Source organism: Medicago sativa, chromosome 8 (assembly GCF_051527215.1).
Source record: "Medicago sativa cultivar Bolivia chromosome 8, Bolivia_mono, whole genome shotgun sequence".
Taxonomy (NCBI): domain Eukaryota; kingdom Viridiplantae; phylum Streptophyta; class Magnoliopsida; order Fabales; family Fabaceae; genus Medicago; species Medicago sativa.
This window is the reverse complement of record NC_140756.1, coordinates 40031301-40059254: the sequence shown is the minus strand read 5'-3', so window position 1 is coordinate 40059254 and position 27954 is coordinate 40031301. Positions and strand designations below refer to the sequence as shown.

Sequence of the window (27954 nt, the reverse complement as noted above, 5' to 3'; positions counted from 1 at the left end):
GGGTAGAAAAATGAGAGAAAACAGCCGAACGGACATTGTCGACCCCCTCCACAAGGCCGCCATCCACCATAATAAACTGAATAGCATTTTTACGTTTCCTACTCGACATAATATTGTGAAAGAACTTTGTGTTCGCATCTCCTTCCCGTAACCATTGCATCCGCGACTGTTGCCAACATATACTAGTATTAATCCGAGATAAGGAGAACAAATCTTCTGAATGACCATGAAGCTCCTCGAGCTCTTCATCAACCAACATCTCTGTTTCACTTTTCAACTCTAAAGTGGAAATACGGTCCTTCAATATTGAGATCCTATTTGGTAAATTTTTGGAATGCCGCTGATGCCAATCTTTTAAATCTAATTTAATTAACTTCAATTTTTCTTTCAAAACAAAACCACCCCAGCCCTCCACCTGATAACTATTCCACTTCTCGCGGACAAAGTTTTGATAACCAGAAAAATTCTCCCAACATTTTAGCATGCGCACCGGTCTTGGACCCCAGTTCTCTTCATCAATAGACAACTGAATAGGACAATGATCTGATAACCCACGTGACAAAGCCAACTGAAAACAATTTGGCCACGTCAAGCACCATCTCTCCGATAACAGAAAACGATCAATACGACTCATAGTTTTTCCATCTCCCCGAAACCAAGTAAAATTATGTCCCCGAAGAGGTAAATCCACGAAGACAAGATCTTCAATAAATTGGTTGAAAAAGCCGCACCCAGCTTGAGAACTAGAATTTCCAGCACTTTTGCGTTCTTCGACACTCCGGACCGCATTGAAGTCCCCACACACACAAACATTAAGATCAAAAATATTCGACAACCGTAAGGCAATATTATGCCAAAGATTCTGTTGACGAAGAGTATCACACGGAGCATAAACATTCAACACAGTAAACTCCTCACCGGTCTTCACAAAGCGACCTTTGATCCCTAAAACATGCTCGAACTATATAGACGCCCAAACCTCCACCTCTGAACAATCCCAAAGAGTAACCAAACCTCCCGATGCACCCGTCGATGGTAAGAACGAGTAATCAATATTTGGCTCATTCCATAATGACTTAACCACCACCCTATCAAAGACAGACAACTTTGTTTCTTGTATACACAAAATGAATGGTTTTTTCTCCTTCACCAAAGGACCCACCTCCCTTCTTTTTTCAAACCCGCCTAAACCCCTGACATTCCAAGAAATAATCTTCATCACAACCACCACACCCCACCCCTCCTCCCCTCCTCACACCAGCCTCGTAGCCTAACCCTCTTTCCCATCTCCCTCTGTTTTTTTCCTTCCCTTCCCTGACAACACATTAAATCTATTATTTTTATCACCGTCGAAACGCAACCCCACCAACTTCCCAATCCCCTGTACATCATCTGACAACGCCTTATCATTACCGCGAAGAACCAACCAGTTTGTCCAATCATTGCTAACTGATGCTCGTGATTCGCTTTGAGAAGAACATTCTTTGTCAGTTGTCTTTTTTTTTTCGAAATTTTTGAATTCTTTAGACGTCTCAAATGAGACTTCCGTAGTGCACGAAGAACCTGTTTACGCTCACCTTCAGATAATCTTGCAATACGTTTCAAATTACGAGCACAATGACGAATGTTTCCACCACCCTTCTTCCTTGAGACTCTTTGCACAACAGCTTGGGATGTTTGATGACACTTTGATTCAGTTGGATAAACACCACTAACAGAAACATGTTTGTGCCTATGTAACCAATCCATACTCCAAGGCCCAACAGAAGCCGAATGAACTTTACCTGGAGGACAAGATGAGGCACGTGAAGCTGATCTCCCATCACCCTGGAAATTATGACGAGAATGCCTCCCTCCAGCAGCAAAAAAATCCGGTGAAGCATCATGTTCAGATGGCCGTTTTTCTGACCAGCTCCTGTGTCCTTCCTCCTGCCTGTACCGTCACTAACAGTTGCACCAATAATAGCCTTAGTAGACTGCCCCACCAAGGAAGGCGCAGGCACTTCATTGATTTCAGATTGCACTTGATTCAAAGTATCAATTTCAACAGGTTTTTGATTCTGTCCAGCAGCCATATCAATCTTCCTAGCTGAACCTTCGCCAAAAATTGCACCGGAAATGGAGTTAGTAGACTGCACCTCTATGGAAGGCGCAGCATTATGATCTGGTTGCACTTGAACCGAACTCCCCACATGACCACTTGATGAAAGTCGTGCTGCATGAACCAGTTCTTCCTTCTGCCATTCCTCAGATAAGTGGTGTAAAAGGGCATTAACATCCCCATTGGCTGGCTCCTCTTCATGAAAATCTTCTTGATGGGATACATCATCAGTCTGCACCTCTTCCACTTCATTTAAGCAAGCATCCTCCCCTAGTGCAAACCCCCACTCCTCAACAATAGAAAGATCCAGTAAGTCCCCATCCACCAAAACCTTGGCGCCCGTGTTAATAATTTCCAATGATGACGTAGAAATTAACACACGTGCGTAATCAAACCGCTCTTTGTTCAAAGTAAGATCGTCCATCTTCAACAGTCGACCAATATCAAAAACACACAATTTGAAAAATTCTAAATTCCAGACATGCAATGGAACTCCATATATCCGCACCCAAGCACCTCTATCTCGGACAATCAAATCTTTATTCCAATTAACAATATTAGAGAAAGTTGGAATTAACCGTTTTAGGCTGAACATGGCGATCGGATTCCTTTACTCGTGAATGTGAACGTGATCTGTGCACTGGCTGCTTCTGCTGTCCTCGGCCTGTATCAGTACGTGGAAGTGCAATACGCTGCTTCCTATACGCATTCTGGTCCTGTTGATGTAACAATGGCTGACGCGGTTCCAGAACATGATCGTTTGCATATGAAAGACAGTCTCGATTCTGAACCGTAGATGGTCTATCATACCGTACAACAATCCTGCCATCATTCATAATCTCCTGATTGCCTAGGTCGAAATCCTCCTCTGTGTCACCCCATGTTGACGAGTGAAATTGAGCCCTACCCCTAGACTGTCGCTGACGACGAACCATTGACCTTCGGTGACGCCGATCTTCCCGAAGCCTGTCCCGTTGCCTGGCCACCTGATCCTGCACTTTCCCCTTTCTCGTTCTCTCATCAGACCAGTAACCCCCATCCCCCCATATGGTGGCACCCTGCTTGGCCCCCGTCCCCCCCTATAGTACCTTACTTCCGGTGAAGGTGAATACCGACGCGGTTGTTCCCGATGATGCCGGGAATAACCACCACTCTCTCTCACCAGACCACGCTCTCTCTCTCTCTCTAGACTTCATTATTGATTGATTTTTTTCAAAGTTCAAATAAAAAAAAAATTTAAAAAAAATAATATATATATATATATATATATATATATATATATATATATATATATATATATATATTGAATTGGATGCTATAAAGTACAAGGTGCAAGTGGTAATGGATAATGAAAAAAAAATAATAGAGTGCGTATTCTCTATTTATTTACATCTTGCTTTATTTAGTATTTAGTCTATTTAGGATTTTGGATGAAAGACATATGACAAAAAAATATTCAATGGTTGAGATTTAAAAATAGTCCCTGAATGCAGATAAATTACAAAATAGTCCCTGAATGTAGACTTTGTTAGTCAATTTAGTCCCTGAATGCAGACTCCGTTAGTCAATTTAGTCCCTGAATGTAGACTTCGTTAGTCACTTTAGTCCCTGAAATTGACCATGCAGGGACTGTTTTGCATATTATCTGCATTCAGGGACTAAATTGACGAATCGTTCCCCATTCAGGGACTAAAGTGACTAATTTCCCTTTAAAAATTAATAAAACTTGTATTTTTTAATTAAAAAATATTTAGAGCGGTGCTATTCACCACTTGCTCTTGAACACTCGATTGAACAATGGAGCCACGTCATCACTCAATTCTTGGCTACCGGTTCTTTTTATTTCTAACACTTTTTACTTTTATTTTTTAATTAATATTTTATTTAATTGGTTGCCTTTTTTAATTAATATTTTATTTAATTGGTTGCCATTACCACTATTTTCACACTATCTTCACTGACCGGAAAAACATTGTTCATGCCATAGATTCACAATCATTTCTGTAATTGTGCCCAGATTCGTGAATGGTAGATACATACTCCTTTTTCTATTATTTTTCTTTTGATAGCTTATTGCTTTAATTGAATACAACAATCATATTTAAGAATACTAGAAAATAATCAAAACTCTACGGTATCTATACAATCTGCAATCTAACTCATCCTTATCATTCTCTCGCAACTAATAAAATTACACGTTCATATTACTTTGCTCAGCAACAATGACCATTTTTATTTCAAAAAAGGTTCCATCTCCATGTGTGACCATGAATGATTACAAGGATGAGGATGAGCTGAAGAGGCATCTCAAAAAACAAAGGACGAGGAAGATTTGATGACTTTAAACCTTCATCGAATATTGCAACTGTATATAGCATTTCTCAAATATTTAAAGTCATAAACGTTCCCTCATTTCACCTCCCCAGAAGACTCTTCCTCTTATTCCCCCATCATCGTAGCTTTCCCTTTTTGTTTGATTGTTTTTTTCCAACAAAAGAAAAGAAACTTAAATCAAACGTTTCAAGAGATGGATTTTATCATGATCATTTCAAAACATGGAAAAATTTGTGAAGTTCATCATTCACCTATCAAGTGATAGTGTAGGAAAAGAATAAAATACTACAAAAACTAAAATTCATCATCTCTAGTTATTCATTATCTCTCTCTTGTCATGAATATTTAGGAATTGGCAAGTGTAGATGTGTATGAATGAATCGACAGATGTGTAAGAGAAGAGCAGTAGTTGTGGGTTGGTATGTGACGGTGGCGGCAGTGAAACGGTGGTTAAGAGGTGGTGTAAGGAAGAGGGGAAATGTGATTGATCGAGAGGGTTGCGACGGGAGGCATGGCAGTGTTGGCGGCGATCAACGTCGTGAGAGGATACAAGAGATGAATTAGAACGTGGGCCGCCATAGATGTGCATGAGAGGATAAAGAGAGGAAGAGGAACGTTTATAATTTCTTCAGTTTAATTCAAAAAATACATGTTTTATTAATTTTTAAATCTCAACCCTTGAATATTTTTTTGCCACATGTCTTTAATCCAAGATCCTAAATGGACTAAATGGAGTAAGATGTAAATAAAGTATACCTGAACTCAAAAAAATTAAGGAGTTGATTTCAAACAAATTCATAGCATCGTCGTTTTTTCAAGCTATTTTATAATCAAAATCAAAGTTTTTATTTAATGGATTTTGTTATTTCACTTATGCTCTAAATTGCACTAAACAGTCTAGTAACTGCGAAATTATGGTTATCAACTATCAGTTACATTCCGAGTCTCGAACATAATAATGCGAAGCTTTCAATAAAAGTTTTGTTTTAAATTTAGCATTTTCCATAATTGAATAATAAATACACTTTGGGAAAGCGAAAAAATAAACAACTCAATCAAAAAGTTGAAAGTGAAAAGACACTCCTTCCATGTTTCGGCTTCGCTCACCTCGCCGCTTATTCCTTACCACTGCCGTCAAGCTTCAGTCGACGACAAGCCTCACTATGCGTATCACAGATGTGTTGTTCAAATACTAAACCCTCCTCATTGTCGGTAGTGTAAATGGACTCTTCGCTTACTTTCACTCTTCTACCTCTTGCATCATTGTTTTGATGGTATGGTGCCTCACCATTTTGGTAGTTTTATTGTATGAAAAAATTGTTGGTGTTTTCAAAAGAATTGTGGGTGTTTTCAAAAGTTTTTGTTGTCCAAACAATGATATCAACAATTATAATGAGCAAGAATTGGGTTTTAATCAATTGAAATTGGGTTGCTTGTGAAAAAAATCTAGGGTTTCCGATTTATGATCTAAAATGATTTCTTGCGTTTCTTTTACAAACAACATCAACTACTCTCTGCAAGGATTAGCTTTCGATTGGGTTTTTTTTTTTTTTGCATAAGATGCATATCATCAAATAAAATTTGGTTTATTCTAGAAGAATAGACATTGTTGATTGTTTGTAATAAGATCAAATAGTTGTAAACACATGAATTGAATTGATATTGTTGGATTAGTGAAATGTAAATTCAGATTGTATTCCCTTATATTTTAAATAAATAATAATAAACACTGCCCATTTAAATCTAGAGTAAATTACACTCCCCTCCCCTTAACGATGGTTAAATTACACTCTCCTCCCCTCTTATGTAAAAATATACACTCCACTCCCCTCTTATTCAAAACATATTAGAAAACATTTCACTACCCTCCCCTAATATTTTAAATAAATAATAATAAACACTGCCCATTTAAATCTAGAGTAAATTACACTCCCCTCCCCTTAAAGATGGTTAAATTACACTCTCCTCCCCTCTTATGTAAAAATATACACTCCACTCCCCTCTTATTCAAAACATATTAGAAAACATTTCACTACCCTCCCCTAAGAGAAGCTTGAATTACATTCTCTTCCCCTCTTATGTTAAAATCTACACTTTGCTCCCTCGATATATTTTTTTTATTTATAATATCTAACACACTTTGAAAAAAAATAGTATTGCGGGTCTATTTTCATATAATCAAAATTTGAATACATATTTTTCGCTATTTTTTATTCACAATTTCACTAACATATAGTTTTAAACCCTATTATAAAATACGAAACAACACAAAATAAAATTAAAATATGTGAAAAATTACTAAAGACAATAAAGTATGATTATTTAAAAGTTAATTTTATATTCTAAATTATAAAATTAATAGCAAAATATTTAAATTTAATTATCATTGACATTTAAATTATAAAGAAATGAATTTATTTTTCATAAATGGTGGTTCAAAATTAGTATATATCATAAAAATATTTATTTATGTTAAAATAGATTAAAGTGTAGTGCATATTTAATTATTAAGGGAGGGGGTTGTAGTTCAAGCATCTTATAGGGGAGGAGAGTATAAATTTTACTTTTCAAGGGAGATGAGTGTATATTTTACCATAAGAAGAGAGAGAAGTGTAATTCAACCATCTTTAAGGAGAGGGAAGTGTAATTTTATCTTAAATCTATCTCTTGCGTATTTTTATTTTTTTACTAATATTTTTACACAACGTCAAAATAATCAATCATAGGAAAATATGTTAACTTGGAATAATGAAAATGCTACTATTTATATAGAAGCAACATGTCAATATTGTGAGGAAATACAAAGAGGCGGATTCATATAAAAATTGCTTCAAGTGATTTGAGCGTGATATATCCAAATATACAAAGATGATCTCAAAAATTACATTTCCATTAGCAAACCCAACCTGTAAGTAGTTAGTTCCAATATCATTTGGCATTCATGTTAAGGGATTAACATGTTTTGTTTGATCATACTTTGAGAGTTGTATTGTTTTATCACACAAATTTGACATTAAATTTTGATATCAACTTATATGGTTAGATATGGTTAATTCAAATTAAATATGTAGTTAATTACAAGTAGATGATTAGTGAATATAAAAATCTACCACAGTTCCATAATCATTTATTGAACATAATTAACCACGATTTTAATCATTATTATTAATATACAAGTTTGAAGTGTATATTGTTCACCACACGTAGTAAGTCATACCATCTAAGCCCCCAACCAGGGTTGATTTGTGTGTGATATGTGCTTGGGATGTTGTATCACAAAGTCCTTGATCGAATAAATGAGTCCCCGATAAAATTGATTGATTGTATTAGATGATTTGGTCATGTAACATGGTTTTTTTACAAAATATTTCTTTGCACTAGTATTAAGATTACTAGGTTCTATAAAAAATTCTAAAAGAATCCATGAAATCCATAAATGTAAAATACTTCATCTGATAAGATTTATAACTGATGTATTTAATGGTCTTTCTACAAAATATTTCTTTGCACTAGTATTAAGATTACTAGGTTCTATAAAAATTCTAAAAGAATCCATGAAACCTATAAATGTAAAATACTTCATCTGATAAGATTTATAACTGATGTATTTAGACTATAGTACAGTTCAAATACATAAATGATTCAATGAAGCTGACAAAACAATATTTGCTTATAAATGTAATTAGATGGAGGAAATCATCACACAAATTACTCTCTTTGCCTTATAATGAGCAGATAAAACAAATTCGCTTATAAATGACTAGAAGAATTGGGTAATTTTACATTGAAATAAGGAGGTGGTTGTTGATGATTGTGGGGCATTGGTAAGAATTTTCAATATGTTTTGAATTTTTTTCTCATGGATTTTTATTGAAGGTATTATTTGTAACACTATCGAACACTTGATATAGACATCTCTTTCAACAAAGATTCAAACATTGATTCACCACGTTATAAATGTCTAACCTACTGTACTAATCTCAATCTTCGTTGGTTTAAAGTGTGTGTGTATATTAATATGCCACATTATCTATCTTGAACGAGAAAATTACATCAGTGTCTAAAACAATAAAATCTTCAACTGCATGGACAAAAACTAAGGAAAATACAATCAAGGGACTAAAGCAGAAAGTAAGCATATATTAGAAGGGCCAAAAATATGAATTACTCAAGTTTAATTTATTCCATTATATGATTCATAGGATGTGCAAATTGTTATTCATAGGATGTGCAAATTGTTAGATGTGTTAAGTGTTAGCTAGTTAGAAGTTTAACATTAAATGTAAGCGTAGATGTTGAATAATATATAACTGAAAAGATTTGTATACATAATGCCTCATTTTAGAGGAACGTATGATGTTCAAACTCACTTTTTGATTTTCTTAGCTTGATGTAATGATCCTCCCTAATGTTTTAAGGTTCCACGAAAATTCCACCGGTTGTATTGGAGTTTGGTTCAACTTGGTGGGGGAGAAGAAGTGATATTTGTTGGATCAATGATGTGGAGAGTTTCGTGGTTGAAGGAGAGAATGTATATGTCAAGTGTAAATTAAAATTTTTATATTGTGCGGAAGAGTATATTTTGACCAACATATAAATGAAAAGACTCGTATATCTTAAAGTTTTAAGTAAAAATGTGGTATCAAAACTCACTTGTAATTGCTAAGTTCAATGTGATGAATGATGATTCACTCATATGTTTTAAGACTCCTTCGAAGTCTCATCGCAAGTGTTTATACATCGTAAAAATCAACGTGTCCCATATGCAGTGGCGGAGCCCTTCATGGGCTAGGGTGGGCCACGGCCCACCCGAAAAAATTAACGATTATAGGTCTATTTTGCGAGACTTTATACAATTTTGTGTCGGTTTTAGGTTTCGGCTGATCCAATTTTCCGCCAAGTGGTGTAGTGGCCCACCCGAAAAATTTAAATAATTCAATTATAGGTCTATTTTGAGAGACTTTAAACAATTTTTCAACGTTTAATTTTAGGGGCCCACCCGAACTTTTTTTTCGTAGCTCCGCCAATGCCCATATGAATGTACATGTATCTCACTGGTTTCAACAAATCGATTACAATTTGATCACCAGGCAAAATAATACTACAAAGATAGGAACATAGTACGAAAATGCATATAATTCTAATTAAGGAGACGGGTTCATATCCTATAAGATTTAGTTTTATAATTGTAAATGATAGAAAAATATATTATTTTTTCAAAAAAAATAAACTCATTTAGCTATTAATTTAAAGGCCAGATGTATTGGCAATGTACATATTAAATTTTTTTAGTGTACCTTAAAAATTTGAACATAAAAGTTGATGAAATTGAATCTATATAACCCACTTTATAGTAGTACAAGTTATTTACAGGGAATCAAATTGTGTGAGTTCACTACCGCACTGAATTCATGTCCTATTTATAGTGTAGCCAACTCAACACTGATAGATTAGGATATAATTTTTCTCTCCAAATCTAAGGGTGTATAGTTTGTTGCACTATATAATCCAAGTCCATCATCCTTCAAAATGAAGTTTGATTTTGCGTAAAAAATAACAAACCAATTTTTTATAATAATTTTTTTTTTTTTTACACATTTTACTTCTTTTACTTTTTTTATTTCCAGATAAAAAATCCTCATTTATAAAGTGAATTGATCACTTCAAATATTTACTATACACGAACCATATCTATATATGTTTTCATTTTACTTGGTAAGTGAATGTCATATTTGGCATGGTTGACTTATATATATATACATACTTGCCATGGTTTAATGCCTTTTATATATGCAATTGCTTTTAATTCATTGTTTTGTAACAGATCAACATGAGGTTTGTATCACAAACTAGGAACCTTTCATGGACAATCCTAGCACTAGTGTTGTTGTCAAGCACACCATTTTCATCAGCTGCATTTAGGAAGACCAAAAAAAATATCCAAACAAAAGTTTTCTTCTCTCCCAAGATTAAACTGAGTCCAGGATCAATTTCAAATAAAGTATTTATGGATGTTGATTTTCCAAGAGCTCATATTTCACTTAAAAGTTTCTTTGCTGAAGTAGTTGATGAATCAGGGAATTCAATACCTCTCCATCAAACTTATCTACATCATTGGATTGTTGTAAGATACCACCAACCAAAAAATGTGGCAAACAATAGTGAAGAAGGTATTATTTTTAAAAGAAACAATGGATTTTGTCAAGAGAATGTTTTTGGACAATACTATGGTCTTGGATCTGAAACAAGAGGCACAAATACATATATTCCTGACCCTTATGGCGTAGAAGTTGGTAATGCTGAAGAAATTCCAGAAGGGTATGTAGAAAAATGGTTTATTAATGTTCATGCTATTGATACTAGGGGTGTGGAAGATAGAATGGGGTGTATTGAATGTAAGTGTGATTTGTATAATGTTACAAAGGATGAAAATGGAGAAGCTTTGAGTCCAAATTATAAAGGGGGTTTGCAATGTTGCCCTGATAATAGCAAGTGTAAGATGAGTAAAGGGTTTTTAGGGCCAAAACAAAGTCTTTATTTGAAATACACTGTTAAATGGGTTAATTGGGAAAAGTTTATGGTACCTCTCAAGATTTATATATTTGATGTGACTAATACTTGAAGATTTCAGATAAGTCCAAAGGAAAGAGACTAAACCATGATTGCAAGGTAAGCTAAATCAAAATATAATTTATATAAAATTCTATTTCATGTGAGTAACTAAGATTTTTTTGCTATGTGTAAAGTTTGAATATGAAGTAGAACCTTGCAGCACAAGTTATTTGAATCGTAGTGGTTGTGTTGATGTCAAGAGAGCAAGCTTCCCAATGCAAAATGGTGGTTATGTCGGCTGTGTTTGGTAACACAAATAAGCTAGCTTATAGCTTGTTGGACTAGTTTATAAGCTTGTTTTAATAAAATGTCATGTGTTTGGTAAAAAGCTTTTCTCACTAGCTTATAGCGTTTTTTAAGAAGCTAATTCAAGTAGCTTTTTAGCTTATAGCTGATAGCTTTTTATATTTTCTTCCAATTTTAACCTTTTATTTATTTTATTTTATTGTTTTTAATTAAAAAAAACTAACCGCTTTCTAATATAACCACCCACGTTCCTCTTCAAAACAAAAAACAAGATGACCTTGTTCAAGCATTCCGTTTTAGTACTGTACTGCTTTTTTAACTTTTCTTGTTCAAGTTTTCTTTTTGACCTTGCCCTTAATTCATATGATAAATAATTTTATATAAAATTTACCATAAATATTGAAGCAAGTTTAGTTTAATAAAATTTATAAAAAAAGTTTTGTTAAATAAAAAATGTCAAATGCATAAATATATTTATCATTTTAATGATTAAAATAATTTGAATTAAATTTAAATATTTAAAAAGAAATACATTAAGTAATAAGAATTGTAAATATGATATTAAAAAAATTAAACAAACATGTCCTTTTATGTCATTTTATATTTATCAGTCACTTAAACAGCTAATTTTACCAAACACTTTTAATTTTAATAAGCTAGTTTTTCAGCTATAAGCTATCAGCTATCAGCCATCAGCTATAAGCTAGCTTTTCAGCTATCAGCTAGCTTATCAGCTATCAGCTAACTTATAGCTTATTTTTACCAAACACACCCGTCATCTATGGAGTTGGCCATCAGCATTCAGGTGCAATTGGATCAACTCTATATTGAAAGGTGAACATTAAATAATTGCAGTCATTGTTAATATTTGAATACTACTACTCTCTAGTGGCATGGTGCATAGTGCATACATACCTTGAAAATAAAAAAAGTTGTGTTATTGGAAAAATTAAAATTGTTCAACTTTTTTACAACAACTTTTTAAATGGTTAACGAAGTATAAATAGGTAGTTAACTACGTTAAGAAGATGATTAATGGATATATCATATATTTGAAGTAAAAACTCATTAATCATCAATGCATCTTCATTAGCCACAAATTTAAACGTGATTAACCATGATATTTTAGATTCTCAAATTTACATGTAGTTAAACACATGTAAATTATGGCTAAACCACATCCAAAGTCGTGAATGATGAAGTTGTGTCGACTCTTGATGAGTTTTAACATATAATATATCTCTTAATCATCTATCGAATATATCTAATAATCTATTTGAACTTTGCTAATCTCTTAAAATCTCTTAAGTTTGCAGTTTTGCCCCAGCCAATTATATATTGGGCATAGTGATCTTTTGTATTAATTTGATCAACCCTTATAATTAGACTATATATGCTACTGTTACTTCGTTTGATTACTTATACTCTTTGTACTCTTATCATTTTTAATTAAATATTGGATTAAAGTTTTGAAATTTTGGTTGTGACATTAATGTCAGGATGGGAGAGTTATATGTACTTCAATCCCAGGTTCTATCAAGATATTTGACGGCGAAACTTTAACATTACAGACTAACTACAGTAGCAACATAAGACACTCTGGAGTAATGGGACTTTTCTATTTCTTGGTGGCAGAAAAGCTACCACATTACCATGTTTAACATTCTCATCATCATCTGTGAAGCCCCGATACTTTAAAATGGATGACGCATCGTATCCCCTACGTATCCTGCACCGATACCTGCCCGATACTTCCCGATACGTATCAGAAGAGTATCTGAAGATTAAATTTTATTTTTTAAAAAAATAATTATCCGATACTTCCCGATACGTATCAGGAAAGTATCCGATAATTATCCTGCACCGATACATGTGTCAATACTTCCCAATTAATGTTAACTAAAATAATTTAACTCTTGAGTATAATGCTTCTTTTTTGGATTGATATAATATAGCACTAACAATGTTCCTTTTGGATATAGTATAACACTTATGGTGCTTTTTTTGGGATATATTGTGTATGTAATTGACTAATCATCACTCTCTTAATCGTCAATATTATTTATATTTAGGTTGATATGCTACGAGCCTATGACTAGTTTCTTTTGTTTGTTAATATATTTGCATATTAAAAAAATGGTTATAATTATATTGTACATTTAATTATATAATTTTCTTATTAACGTATCACAGCCGTATCGTATCTTGATTTTTGAAATTTTCCCGTATCGAGGTATCGGTGCAGTATCGTATCCGGACTTCACAGCTCATCATTCTTTGTACAGTGATTTATACAATGGATTACTTTTTTTTTTTTTTTGGTCTAGATACAATGGATTACTTTGATAGTATTAAACTTAATTTAAATTTTCGGCTAAGCTACCAATTGTGAACGCATTTTTGATATCATTAATATGAGTCCAAAAACATGTGATAAATAAATTGCAATCTTTGATATCATTTTTCATGACATCCTAATACCACAATTAAAAAATTACATCCTTGTGCTTATACAATTCCTTAGATATACACAAGTTATGTATATCACTTTTCTTGTGTTTACTTCAATTGCAAGGAATGCAAAACTCCCTTGCAAGCTAGTCTTTTGGCAGTTTTCTTGTCGGTAGAACCTTTGTACTCGAACTGATGAATTACCCCATCCGCAATTACCTCGATTTTATAGCTAGTAACGCCGTCGTTCCTGGACAAGGTCTTCTCCTTAGTATAATTCATTTTTTGGCACAGTTCATTTAATTCTCTACTCGGATTGATCGTTAATGTATCAGGTGTCACAAGGGGCTCCAAAAGCGGCCTTATGCTTTTCCACACAACCTCCTTATCGTATCCTGAATCAACAAATATAGCACCAGCTAGAGACTCTATGATGTCTCCAAGTACCTGCAAACAATAGGAACGTTCTTCATTGGTGTTGTAACAGTTTCTACATTCTAGTTGGTCATCACATTCACAAAGTAGAAAAACGCACCAATAACATTTACATCTCTACATTATGTATCAAAAAGAACTAATGACCCTAAAAGTAGGCAAAGCTATTACAAGCCATGAAACACCAACACAGATATGAACACCAGACAGTACACAAACACATCGATAATAAATTGAGAAAATGAAGTAATTGAATATAATCACATGTCGGTGCTACATAGATTACACATGTAAACATATCATATTTTGATCACAATCACAGCACCGGACCAGTAAAGTTTAGGTACTCATAACAGCTTCAATAGAAAAACTTCCATACCAAATAGCACAGATCAAACTAAAAACAAAAGCATAAATGCAGTTTGTGTTCCGTTTGTTCATGTCTTAGCGGTGGCAGCTTCTCTAAGGATGCACAAAATTTAAGGATAAACATGTTTTTGTACATTTTATAGAAAACCTCACTTTGAAGTAGTGTTACAACACTAATTTGACAGTAATTACATTATTCAAAGATTTTGACAAACTAACCTTGGGGAATGTGGCCTCGGATTCCCATCCAAAACTTGATGAAGACTGACCGTCAAATTTATCAAGCGTAGTTACAATATGTTTATCTAGCTCTTGAGAGGCATGAAGGACATGCTTATGCAATTCAACCTTAATGGCAGACATTGCATAACAGTCATTATTCACCGATGCAGACCTCATGTCTGTTAACTGCCCAGGTGACATGCCAGGATATACTTGATACAAATGCATGGTAATGAGATAGTCCAGCACCGAGTCTCCCAAGTATTCAAGTCGCTGCAGGAAAAGGAATATATCATACAAAAATCGAGACAAAAAAAAAAACATAAGTAACACGAAAAAGGCCACATTTAGATAAACAACTTAATTAAGCGCTTACATCATAAACTTTATCATACAAGTACTTATGTAAAAACTATTTCTATAACAAAAGACATAATAAAGTGAAACTATTTATGTATATGCTATAAGCTGCTTTCATAAGCTATCCTGGAGAGATTATGCAAATAAGCTGAAAACAACTTGTGACCATGTCATAAGTTGTTTCCATAAGCTCTCATAAACAATCTTAAAAGTGTTTTTGCCAGTAGATATACTCATATAAATCAATCCAAACTGACCCTAAGAGGAAAACATAATTAATCATGAAGAAAATTGTGAATGATTGATTAATAATTAAAAAGGACCATCAAGACTTGAAAAAATGTAAGCTAATCAGTATTAAGTTGAAGAAATCTTTGTCTTACACTGATACATATCTGCTAATGTCTTGTTCCCATACTAAGAATAATAACAATAGTACGTACCTGGTAGCATCTAGGCACGTCGGGAAGCATGTAAGAGCCATGTGTCATAGCTTCTACTAATAGAGAACGATCCCTGAACGAATACTTCAATAGGGATTCTAGAATTCTGACATTAACTAGATTGTCGGGACAAGCAATGAATTGCCTCTCATAGGGATTGATATTAAAATTCACTTTGATCCCAATCCAATCCATAAACAATAATGCAGCCATCTCACCACCGGCGTTAAGGAATGCACCAATTAGTGCTTCGACAACATCAGCAACAACTTTCCGTTTCAATTTTCTAACTCCGCGAGTATATATTTTTCTCCCATTGAAAATTGTCTCTTCTAATTTAAAACTTCCTGATTTAGCTCCAGGAATGATCCAGGTCTTCGGATCAAAAGGGTCATTCCGTATGAAGCCCTGCAACTCAGAAGAATAGATAATCAATAACATAACTAATATTATTATCCACAAGTTCAGTTTCAAGATAATAAGGCAGAATGAATAGCCAAATGATTCAACATCATCCTCATTTTATAAGCATTACAGTTCGAGTACACGTTACTTGGTATGGAAAGTATTGTACATGTTCCAAATTCTAATTATAATTATAATCTTTTACAAACTGTCACCAACTAGTTGAGAATTATGTTTTTGGTGTTAAATAGCTGGAAAGAATAGCTCTCAACATTTGGCATTTACAAAAAATTGTACAGATAGAATCCCATGATTATAGAGATTAAATGTGGCCTTATACCTAACAAATCACATCAGAGATATATACATGGAAAATAAGAATATATTTACATAGAAGAAAATAAGGGAGATAATATTCCAATCAAATATTCTATTTATTACATCATATCTCAATAAAACTAAATGGGAAATCAGTCTTACAAGTGAAGTATTTATATACAGATGGACGTTCTATGAAATAACATCAAATAAAATATGAAAAATGCTGAAAAGATAGCTTCATAAGAGATGTAAAGCATAAAAGATTGAAGAATAACATAAGAAAGAGAGGGAAAGAAAGAATACCGGAAGTCTAAAATCGCAGCCTAACTTAGAGAGCGCAGCATTACAAATAATCTTCTCCCTCTTCCCACTAAGAAGACCCTCGTGCTGATTTTGATACATATTAAAGAGCTGTCGGCTAACAGCATATTTTAAAAAAGAATCTCCAAGTGTCTCTAGTGACTCATAATGAAAGGTCTCCTTGCATGACTTTCTGGTCATTGCTTCCAAGACCTAAAATGCAAAATGCAGATACCATCATCAGTGCAAATATCTTTAAAATGTTTGACAACTTACAAGAAAACCAAGTGTCTTCTCAGTATATGCAGTGTGTATTAGCCAAGACAGTGGAGTACAAAAGTAGAGCAGAATGAACTCTTTACTTTCAACGTCCAGAGTTTAGTGTTTTCTACTACAACTTTTGTTTCAGAACCACTTCCCATTATTAACAAATTATTGTAAGAGAAAAATGCAGGAAAATAAATTTGTTTTCTCTACAAATTTTTAGCTATTAAGGACAATCAATAGATAGATACAGAATTCTTTACTTGGAAAAAAAAAAACTAAAAATAAAAAACTAGCCCACCTTGAATGTTTGAATCTTGTTTTGTGGGCAATAATCCAAATGCATCTTTTTAAAGTTATAAGCACCAAGCAACGACTCAAGTCTATGCATGATCGATGGAATAAATGAAAATGTATAAAGCGTGCTAAGTGGTACTGGTGACATGATTATAGAGCAGAGTTCAGGAGGTAATTCAACAAAGGCCTTGCTCGCATCTGAAAAAGAAAAACACGGGATTAAGATCAGATTACACATCAATAGTATTAGTATTTGGACAGCAACAGCAGAAGAAACTAAATCTTCTGTGCTTTTATGGACACCACTAAGGAAAGATTAAAGTACCGGAAAAAACATTTAAAAAATTTGAAGCTCAAACCTCTGTCCTTCGCTTGTTTATATCCATGATAATAATTTTTTACTGGAAAAACGTGTCTTGCCTTAAGTAGGCGTTGATGTTCAAAACGCAATTGAATGCCATGCCTGAAACTCAGAAAAGGATAAATTAAAATAATGCACCAAAATAGATAAATTGACCGGATAATATATAAGGCACCAGAGTTGATAAATTAACTTGAGAGTTGAGAGTAAACATCTACCACAAAAATTAACTTACTTCTGTCCAAAGTACTTCTTGTAAGTAGTAACTTCACCATCCCCTACTTGCAGAGGTGAGTTTCCGTCCAATTCCATCATATCAGTGGTGATGTAAGTACGACCATTATGAGGAGTACAAATCAAAGCATTTCGCAATATGCAACCACAAACAAAACCCTTCTCAGTCAATATCTTGGCCCCATGATACTGACACTGAATTGTAGACGGATGTATGGAACTGATTGTTAACCAATCAACAGATGGTGTTTCCTCTATAGCAATAGACGGCAGCAGGAGATAATCTATCTCAAGATCATCTTCCAGAGAGAATTTTTCTGAAAGACTTTCTTTATCCGTTTTACGATTCAGAAGAATTCCAAGGATACTAACTTGGAATCTTTTACACAAAAGAACCTGGAAAAGAAAACAAATCATAATTGTCTTGACTTTTCCCAACACTTGCAAATATGTCTGATACAATTAAAGAAATACTTGAGAGATACCTGATCCGGTGAGAGATTAATGTTTCCGATGTATCTCAAGTTTACGGCCAGACTACCTCTGTCAAAACACATTTCTGGATCAAGCTCGACTCTAGTTGCGAGAAAAATGTCTTGCATAGTGATTTCATAGCTAAAATTTTGTTTTAGCTCTATTAAATAACAATAGTAGATTGTGTTACTACTGTTTGACATGCGATTCACCAATTCAAATGGAACATAACTTGGTTGTTCTTCGGAATATGGTTCTTTCCCTGTAAGATTTTGTTTGATGTCAATGTCATTCAGAGAATTATTATATGGTTAAATAGAATTCTACATTCAAGTAGTGTGAAAAATGAAAGGCAATAATAAAAGCAAAATGAATAGAAGGCACGAAAAGTTACCAAATTCCTCCACCTCTGCTTCTTCAACGACAATAGAAGGAACGAGATTATCTGTCAACGCTCCAATCTTATGAAGCTGTTTGCATGCTTCAAGGCATGCAATATTCTTTAAGAACTTTGTGTCACCTTGTACATGAATAGCCTGTATAGGACAACTCTTAGGAAGATATAATATTCCTTTTTGTTTGTCCCAAATTGGAGTCGGTTTAAAGTACCTGATAGTTTAAACCCATTGAGGTGAATGATGAAGATCGGGATAAAAAATTGAAGAGGACCAGATTAATGCAAAAGAAGCATATCTTAAGGTTCATTATTATTATTAATCAGAGAAAAATTAATATGGAATGAGGGCAGCAATAGACGAACTAACCCATCTGAAGGGAGACGGGAGCAATATAAGTATATCAAAGTAATGCTGGAACTAAGATTAACAACAGCTTCAGTGCTTGCAACTCGGTAAGCTTGCTCGTTAAATCGATCACTTTCAAGACTCTCACATGGAAGGGAAGAATGACGCAAGGACTCCTTCCTCATCATTTGCCCACCATCAAGGTATTTCTCTAATCGAGAACGTGTAACTGCATCACCACTGTAATTTTGGAACAAAATAAAGATGTTTTGTGGAGAATTTACTTCAAAACATTTAGAAATCACAATACTAAGGAGAATAACACAATAATTACCTTTCTACCATCAGTATGTAATCTGAATTTCGCATTCTGGCACGGCCTCGGGACTGTACAAAACTGCACACTGTGGGAGATGGGTCAAATCTAATAACCAGATTGCAATTTTGGACATCTAAACCCTCTTCAAGAATTGATGTTGCAACAATTATGTTGACCTACAGATTAAAATATTTCCTTAATAAGTAATAATTGTCTTTGCTTTATTACAATACAGAAGGATTATCTAAGAAAGCAGCATACCAATCCCTTACGAAATTCTTCCACAATCTCATTTTGAATTTTTCTAGTTTGGTTTTGCAGTTTACTACCGGTTCCTGCAATGAATTTAGCCCTCCAGCTATTGTATTTCGGAAGCAAAGCGTTCAATAGAACCTCAAGGACAATAGCTGCAATGACCCTTTCCACAAAAACTATGCATCTCATTTCAGTTAAACCCCTGTACTCAAGTAGACATTCAATAAGACACCATACTTTGGAGGTCAATAGCCCCATTTCCAAATTGGAATTCATATCGTCACCAATAGTCCACCGAGGATCTGAGTAAGAACGTTTGTAAAAATTAATAAAAGAATGCAAACATAAGATTTAAGTAAAATTTCAATGCTTGGTAGAATTATTACTAGATGGTAAGCAACTTTGCAGTGTCATCATAGTAGCTGAACTAAATTTTTTAACAATCTGATCCCCAGAGATACCCCATAAGAATGTTTCAATTTCAATGGAAGATAAGGACTCCGCAGCCTATCACAAAAAACAGTTGATGTCAATTAAGCAAGCATGAACATAAATAGAGTCACAGTAGCAGAAGGGCAAGAACCTTCAAAGCCAACCAAATACCAAGCTCTTCTAAGCAAAAAATTGAGGCATCAAAAATCCTTGCTATTTTTTTGTAAGCAGATTGGACAGCTGATTTAGTCAAATCTGAACTTGTGATGTAACGCTCGTGCTGAAAAACCGAATACACCCATTTCAAGGAAACAATCAATTAAGATTGGTCAAAAATATGCACAACTAGAATTTGGAGTCAGTGACATAAAATGGAGAGAAATTTTTGTTTAATTTGAACTATATATCTGAACATTAACAATTTGCTTAAATGTACACACCTGTTGTTTTAACTCGTTAAGCCTTTTGGCTAATTCTTCGAATAGCGTATATGAAATCCCATTGTCCCTGTAAAACAGGAATTTTGGGGTAGATGTCGGTATGAACTGTGAGATGACAGCATCACATACACAGGTATAAACCTGCAATTCAAAAACAAAAATAAAAATATGAGAAATAAAACATAGCAAGACCAAACAGTAATATTGAGTTGTACTTCAAACCAAAAGAGTAATACTAACAAAGGAATTGTTAAAATTAAGAATCTTAAGAAATTCCTTTAATTGTACAACTTCCTGGATTGTTATTACTCCTAGAATATACAACTTCCAATATTTTTACAGGAACAAACTAAAGAAATAACTGCTAGAAATAACTAAAAAAAGGCAAATAAAATAACAACCAAGACAATACTATATCATTAATTATCTTTTGGTTACATATTTACATAAGAAAACCTTTCACTTGAGCATCCATGCATAACAGTAGGCCCTATCATAGGCTCTGTAATGTATTTTCTTATGGTGATATTCACAAAGAAGATAAGGGGATAAAGTATTGCCACTGAACACAATAAATGCATATAAAGAGTAAGAAAAAATTGTACATAGAGAGGAAGAAAATAAAAACAACCTTTGAATGCATTAGAGTCATTAGTTTCCGAATAGATTTGGACAAGGTCGATTCAGAATTCGCAGCTGTGTTAAAAAATAAAAGTGAAGAAAAAGGAAATTGAGCATGAGAGAATAACTGACAATGATAGATAAGCAGAGAAAAACAAGAAATTAATAGAAATTTTCTCGAGGCTTGTATACCTTTCGACTTGATTGGGGATGCAGTCATCCCAAAAATCCGAGGAAGCTCAGTGATACCAGATCTCAATTGATGATGATAAAACTCCTGCACATAATCAGACAAAAGTAACTACCACTTCAAACAATTTGGCAAGACTTTGTACTAAATAGTATTTCGTCAAACAATATCAATTTGTTCGAATTCCGCTATGTTATTATAGATGTCTAAAGAGTGCAAGACTTACAGTCATTATACAAGCATATGGGTGTCTACCCGCAGCATGGTGGCATTCATCTATAATTAAAACCTTTATCATTGACAGTTTGATAAAGCCGCGCCTCAAGCAACGAAGCAGTATATCATGAGTCATCACAAGCACCTGTAACATTCAAAAGCATTACCAACAGTAATTACAGTTATCTACAGAGCATAGAAAGATAAAATTCTGAAGCATCATACTAAAACTATAATAACAATGATGACATGTATATTCAGGTCAATCAAATCTTAGAAAAACAGAATACAAGACGGCATGAAAGGAATGAATTCCAAAAGGAGCAATATTAGTTAGTTCATTAGGTATACGTTTGTTTAATACAAGAAGATGTGGACATAAACAAAGTTAATAAACAAAATTGTCTATTTTTTGCTCTATTGGAGTTTTCATAGTACAAACAAATAGAGTTTAGAAGAATATTTCATATATGAGATGAACATGGGTTCCGACAAACAAATAGATTATGGTTCTACAAACCAGATTAATATTATATAAAATAAGAAGGACATCCATTGGTCGCAATAGAAATGCAGAGACCCCTCACCTCATGTTTCTCCATTTCTCCTTTCCATACATCTTTATCCCAGTCGTCAACATCCATATCTCCCCAATACATTCCAATTTTCAAATCAGTGTCATTTCTCAAAGCTTTAGCTTGCTACAATACAAAAGTGAACGAAACAAACACGCACGGTGAATCCTTCATTCATCACACAGAAATCATTCATTCATCAGACAATGTATCTCAAATATGCGAAGTTATTATAAAAGAGATCAAAGTAGCAGCAGCATACTTGAGAAACCAAAACAACTCTGGGGACCAAAAACACAGCAATGTAAGGAGAAGGCTTTCGGAGGTGATAAGCGTAGCTTCGAAGAAGCATGATGGCTACAAACAAAAAACAAAAAGCAAAAATTCAACAACCCAAAACACCATAGTCATCCATTTCAACTGTAATGCTTCACGCAATCAACATTACAATGAAAAGGGTTTTGTTTTAAAAAACTAACCTTCTAGCAAATGGAAGTGTATTAGGCATGATCTGCTGCTCATCATAGTCATCCATTTCCATCAGAGCTTCCCTCATAGTCTTAGATGAACCTACTACATAAATCAAGTAAAAAATAATCAAAAATCAAAATACACTACTCTAAAGATGAATCAAAGATAGCAACATGTTACATCAAACACAACACTAACTTGTAAACACAGGTAATAATTCAAGAAAATATAAGTTATCAAATGTAACTCAGACACTAACACAAGTCAGACACAAACACCGACACAAGTCAGACACCAGACACAACTTCAATTTGAAATGTTGGTGCAGTAATCACTCTGATCTTATATATAAGCAAAAAATTACAAATCACTCTCTCTCTTGTTCTAAAGGAAGAAATAAGAGAAACCAAGAATTTCAAAGACAAATTAAAGAAAAGTGTCATGAGAAAAAGTGAAAAAAATGATACCTTTACCTTTTGAAAGCAATGAAATGGGTGGTAACCACCACCACCACCACCCAGATACGGATGAATAAGAAAAACCCTAAGAGTGTATCTTTATAGACAAAAATATTCTGAAAAAAGAATAGAGAAAACTAAAAGAAAGAGGGTTCCTTAGAGGAAGAGGAAAGGCAAAAGAAAGAACCGTATGTGTTGTTTTCAAAAGACACCATTTAAGAAAGAACAAAGAAACAAATGCATACACTTTACACGCACACTATGTTACTATTTATTGAGTGTTATTGGGACCCCACACGTTTTGAGTGATGTGATCATACACAGTCACACACTACTAATTTTGTATTACTTCATCACAATGCGTAAGTCACTACTATTATAATATATTATATATAAACACAATTATTATAGTTTTTATTATTGGGTTAATTATGTTTCTAGTCCCTATAAAATAGCGACCTTGTAAGTTTAGTCCTTACTTAATTTTAATAGCATTTTTAGTCCCTATAAAAAAAATTACTTATAATTTTAGTCCCTGCTAAAACAAAGTTTGATTAATTATCCTTAAACTCTTAAATTTTTGAACGATTTTTTTGAGACAAGATTAGAACACTATGAAAGGTTCGTTTACTAAAATTTAGAATTTTCTGACATGAAATGAATTAATTATGAATTTTTTAAAACGACAAAAGTTAAAGATAAAAAGTAATAAATCTGGATGTAGAAATCAAATTTTGCGATAATTTTTTGCAGAGGAACTTTTAGTAATGTTCTAAACATGTCTGCAAAAAATTGTTCAAAAATTTAAGAGTTTAAGCATAAATTAAACAAATTTGAATTGAGTAGGGACTAATACTCAGTGCAGAAAAACAAAATTAGTGACTAAAAATGCTATTAAAATTAAGTAAGGACTAAACTTATAAGGTCGCTATTTTATAGGGACTAGAAACATAATTAACCCTTTATTATTTAAGTTGAAATATCTATCAATAATTATCCACTACCTAAGTAAATGCTAAATTAGAATAGTAAAATAAATAATTTGACATACATGTAATAGTGGTAAATTTTGTAGTATAAATACCACACTTTGGTTCATGTAAAAACACACCATTTTGAGAAATCAAAACATATCATCCTACTTCTTTCTCTCTTAATTTGCTTAGTTTAGAAAATTAGTTTCTTCAAAATATCTAAATCTTTAACACGTTATCAGCATGATCGTTTCTACCGGAAGTTTACACTACTGCTAGGTTAGAAATGGATCATGGCAAAGACATTTGCATTCCAGACAGTGGAACTACCAATACGATCCTCAAAAGTAAGAAATATTTCACCAAAATATTTCCTACTAAAGGTGTAATAAACACAATCTCAGGTCCTGCAGATTTAATTGAAGGAACAGGTAATGCTATGTTCATGTTACCAAATGGGACAAAGTTTGTCATTAATAATGTTCTATACTCTCCGAAATCAAAGAGAAATTTGTTGAGTTTTAATGACATATATAGTCAAGGATATGATACTGAAACTACAACTGAAGGTAATATGAAATACATTAATATTACTACTAATATTTTGGGAAAGAAGAAAATTTTAGAAAAACTACCAAAATTGTCTTCTGGATTACATTATACATATAACATAAAATTGAATGTAATTTAATGGTAAAAGAAGATCCCAAAACTATGACTTTATGGCATGACTGCTTAGGTCACCCTAGTTCAACAATAATGCGTAAAATAGTTGAAAGTACTCATGGTCATTCATTGAAAGGTTTAAAGCTTACAAGAGAAGATAGACCATGTGAAGCTTGTTCTCTTGGAAAATTAATAACAAAATATTCGCCAGGAAAGATTCAAACAGAATCACCTGCATTTCTTGAAAGAATCCAAGGAGATATATGTGGACCCATCCATCCACCGTCAGGACCATTCAGATACTTTATGGTATTAATTGATGCATCTAGTAGATGGTCACATGTCTGTTTACTGTCAAGTCGTGATATGGCATTTGCAAAATTTCTTGCACAAATAATTAAATTAAGGGCACAATTTCCTGATTATACTATAAAGAAAATTAGACTTGACAATGCTGGTGAATTTTCATCTGAATCATTTAATAATTATTGCATGCCAATTGGAATTACTGTTGAGCATCATGTTCCTCATGTACATACACAAAATGGTTTAGCTAAGTCATTAATCAAACGTCTTCAATATATTGCTAGACCTTTAATAACGAGAACTAAGCTACCAGTTACAGTTTGGGGTCATGCAATTTTACATGTTGCAGCACTCATACGTCTAAGGCCAAGTGCTGATCATAAACATACCTCTTATCAACTTGCTATTGGTAAAGAACCAAATATCTCTCATTTAAGGATTTTTGGTTGTGCAGTATATGTACCAATAGCTCCACCACAAAGGACAAAAATGGGTCCTCAAAAAAGGTTAGGAATATATGTGGGGTATGAATCACCATCGATTATTAGATATCTTGAACCTTTAACAGGTGATGTTTTTCAGGCAAGATTTGATGATTGTCATTTTGACGAAACAAAATTTCCAACACTAGGAGGAGAAAATAAACCATTGGAAAATGAAATAACATGGCATGTAACACATTTATTACATTTGGACTCATATAATAAATCATGGGAAGAAAATGTTAAGAAATTAGTACACTTACAAGATTTAGCAAATCAACTGCCAGATTCATTTACTGATTTAAAAAGGGTGACAAAGTCACATGTACCAGTTGTAAATGTCCCAACTCGGATTGAGATTTCAAAACTAAATGATGTAGCAAGTACATCTAAGGCACGCTTAAAGCGTGGCCGACCTATAGGTTCCAAAGACAAAAATCCCCGAAAAAGAAAAGGAACAGAAAAGGTGAATATAATCGAAAGTGATCTTGAAAAGACACTAGATAATGATAAATCTGAAAATGAAAAGTGTGCTCTCGAAAAAGCACAAGATGATGATAATGAGATCATTGACAATGAAACTGAAAACAAGAATGATCTCAAAATTTCAATTAATTATGTTAATACAGGAAATTTGTGGAGCCGAAAAAACATAAATATTGATGATATATTTTCATTCTCCATTGCATTTGAAATTACAAATGAAAATGATGATCCCGAACCCAGAACTGTTAATGAATGTCAAAATAGACATGATTGGAAAAACTGGAAAGATGCAATAGATACTGAATTAAATTCTCTTAAAAATCGAAAAGTATTTGGGTCTATTGTGGCTATACCTGAAGGTATGAAACCTGTTGGGTATAAGTGGGTTTTTGTAAGAAAACGAAATGAGAAAAATGAAATCGTAAGATACAAGGCCCGTCTTGTTGCACAAGGTTTTTCTCAACGACCAGGAATTGATTATGAGGTAACATACTCTCCTGTTATGGATACCATTACTTTTCGTTATTTAATTGGTTTATCAGTATTTAATAATCTTGATATGTATCTTATGGATGTTGTTACTGCTTATTTATATGGATCACTTGATAATGATATATACATGAAAATACCGGAGGGAATTAAGATGCATGATTCATCAAAACCAAGAGAAATGTATGCAATTAAGTTGCAAAGATCATTATATGGATTAAAACAATCCGGGCGCATGTGGTACAATAGGCTAAGTCAATATTTGCGTAAAGAAGGCTACAAGAATAATCCAATTTGCCCTTGTGTTTTTATAAGAAAAACAATACCCGATTTTGTAATAATTTCTGTTTATGTTGATGATTTAAATATCATTGGAACTACTAAAGAAATTAAAGAAGCAAGAGAGTACTTAAAGAAAGAATTTGAAATGAAAGATCTAGGGAAGACTAGGTTCTGCCTTGGTTTACAAATTGAGCATACTAAAAATGGTATATTAGTACATTAATCAAATTATACAGAGAGAGTGTTACAAAGGTTTAACATGGACAAGGCAAATCCTTTGAGTACTCCAATGATGGGAAGAACACTTAACATTGAAAAGGATCCATTTAGGAAGATAATGAAAAGGATCTTGGCTCTCAAGTGTCATATCTAAGTGCCATTGGGGCACTCATGTACCTTTCTAACTGTACAAGACCTGATATAGCTTTTGCAGTAAATTTACTGGCGAGATTCAGTTTATGTCCTACAAATAGACATTGCAAAGGGATAAAACATATATTTCGATATATACGAGGTACATCTGATCTTAGTTTGTTTTATTCTAACAATACAAAAGCAGTTTTGCTTGGCTATGCAGATGCAGGATATTTGTCAGATCCACATAATGCTAAATCACAAACTGGATATGTATTTACATATGGTGGCACTGCAATATCATGGAGATCTCAAAACCAAACGCTTGTAGCAACTTCTTCAAATCATGCTGAAGTAATAGCACTTCATGAAGCAAGCAAACAGTGTAGATGGTTACGATCCGTTTTGCGACATATCCAAGGAGCGTCTGGTTTAACAATTGATAAGAATCCAACAATCTTGTATGAAGACAATGCTGCATGTGTTACTCAAATGAAAGAAGGTTACATTAAAAGTGATAGAACCAAACATATCCCTCCTAAGCTCTTCTCAGTCACACAAGAAATTGAAAGAAACAAAGAAGTGGATATCCAATATATTCATTCGAGTGATAATGTGGCAGACCTCTTCACAAAGGCACTCCCTACAATAGTTTTCAAGAAGCATATACGAAGTATTGGAATGCGTCAGCTTCGAGATCTTTAAAGAAGAATAATATGTGTTTGGTTGAGGGGGAGCATAATGTTGTACTCTTTTTCCCATATTAAGGTTTTTATCCCAATGGGTTTTTCCTAATAAGGTTTTTAACGAGGCAACATATGTTCCAATCAAATTATCCTCAACAAGACTTCAATGGAGCACCGTGAAAAATATTTCAAAGTGGGAGTGTTATAATAAATTATATATAAACACAATTATTATTGCTTTTACTATTTAGGTTGAAATATCTATCAATAATTATCCACT

At 33.5% G+C, this 27954-nt stretch overlaps 1 protein-coding gene and 1 pseudogene across 3 annotated transcripts in view; one reads left to right on the top strand and one right to left on the bottom strand.

The window, feature by feature from the left end:
• Nucleotides 1–13370, top strand: part of LOC146899062 (uncharacterized) — a 61918-nt pseudogene extending 48548 nt beyond the window's left edge. The window contains exons 2-5 of the transcript XR_015022825.1: nt 10260–11104; nt 11182–11283; nt 12071–12127; nt 12793–13370. The product of XR_015022825.1 is annotated as an uncharacterized LOC146899062 (transcript). The remainder of the gene's footprint in view (nt 1–10259; nt 11105–11181; nt 11284–12070; nt 12128–12792) is intronic.
• Nucleotides 13371–13679: 309 nt separating this feature from the next.
• Nucleotides 13680–22378, bottom strand: LOC146899061 (endoribonuclease Dicer homolog 2-like). 2 transcript variants are annotated; one of them, XM_085735660.1, is made up of 20 exons: nt 22283–22378; nt 22033–22146; nt 21456–21590; nt 21232–21316; nt 21050–21114; nt 20419–20559; nt 20130–20258; nt 19933–20053; nt 19553–19848; nt 19307–19467; nt 18994–19212; nt 18624–18838; nt 18241–18491; nt 17757–18151; nt 17520–17623; nt 17165–17358; nt 16603–16812; nt 15574–15981; nt 14768–15043; nt 13680–14191 (listed from the first exon to the last, which is right to left on the bottom strand). In XM_085735660.1, the coding sequence occupies exons 1-20, from the start codon at nt 22370–22372 to the stop codon at nt 13853–13855; spliced, it is 3948 nt and encodes a 1315-aa protein (XP_085591786.1). In that variant the 5' UTR covers nt 22373–22378; the 3' UTR covers nt 13680–13852. The 2 variants fall into 2 exon arrangements, with proteins under 2 accessions (XP_085591786.1, XP_085591787.1); XM_085735661.1 differs by lacking the exon at nt 22283–22378 and having other exon boundaries at nt 21456–21631.
• Nucleotides 22379–27954: the final 5576 nt, after the last annotated feature.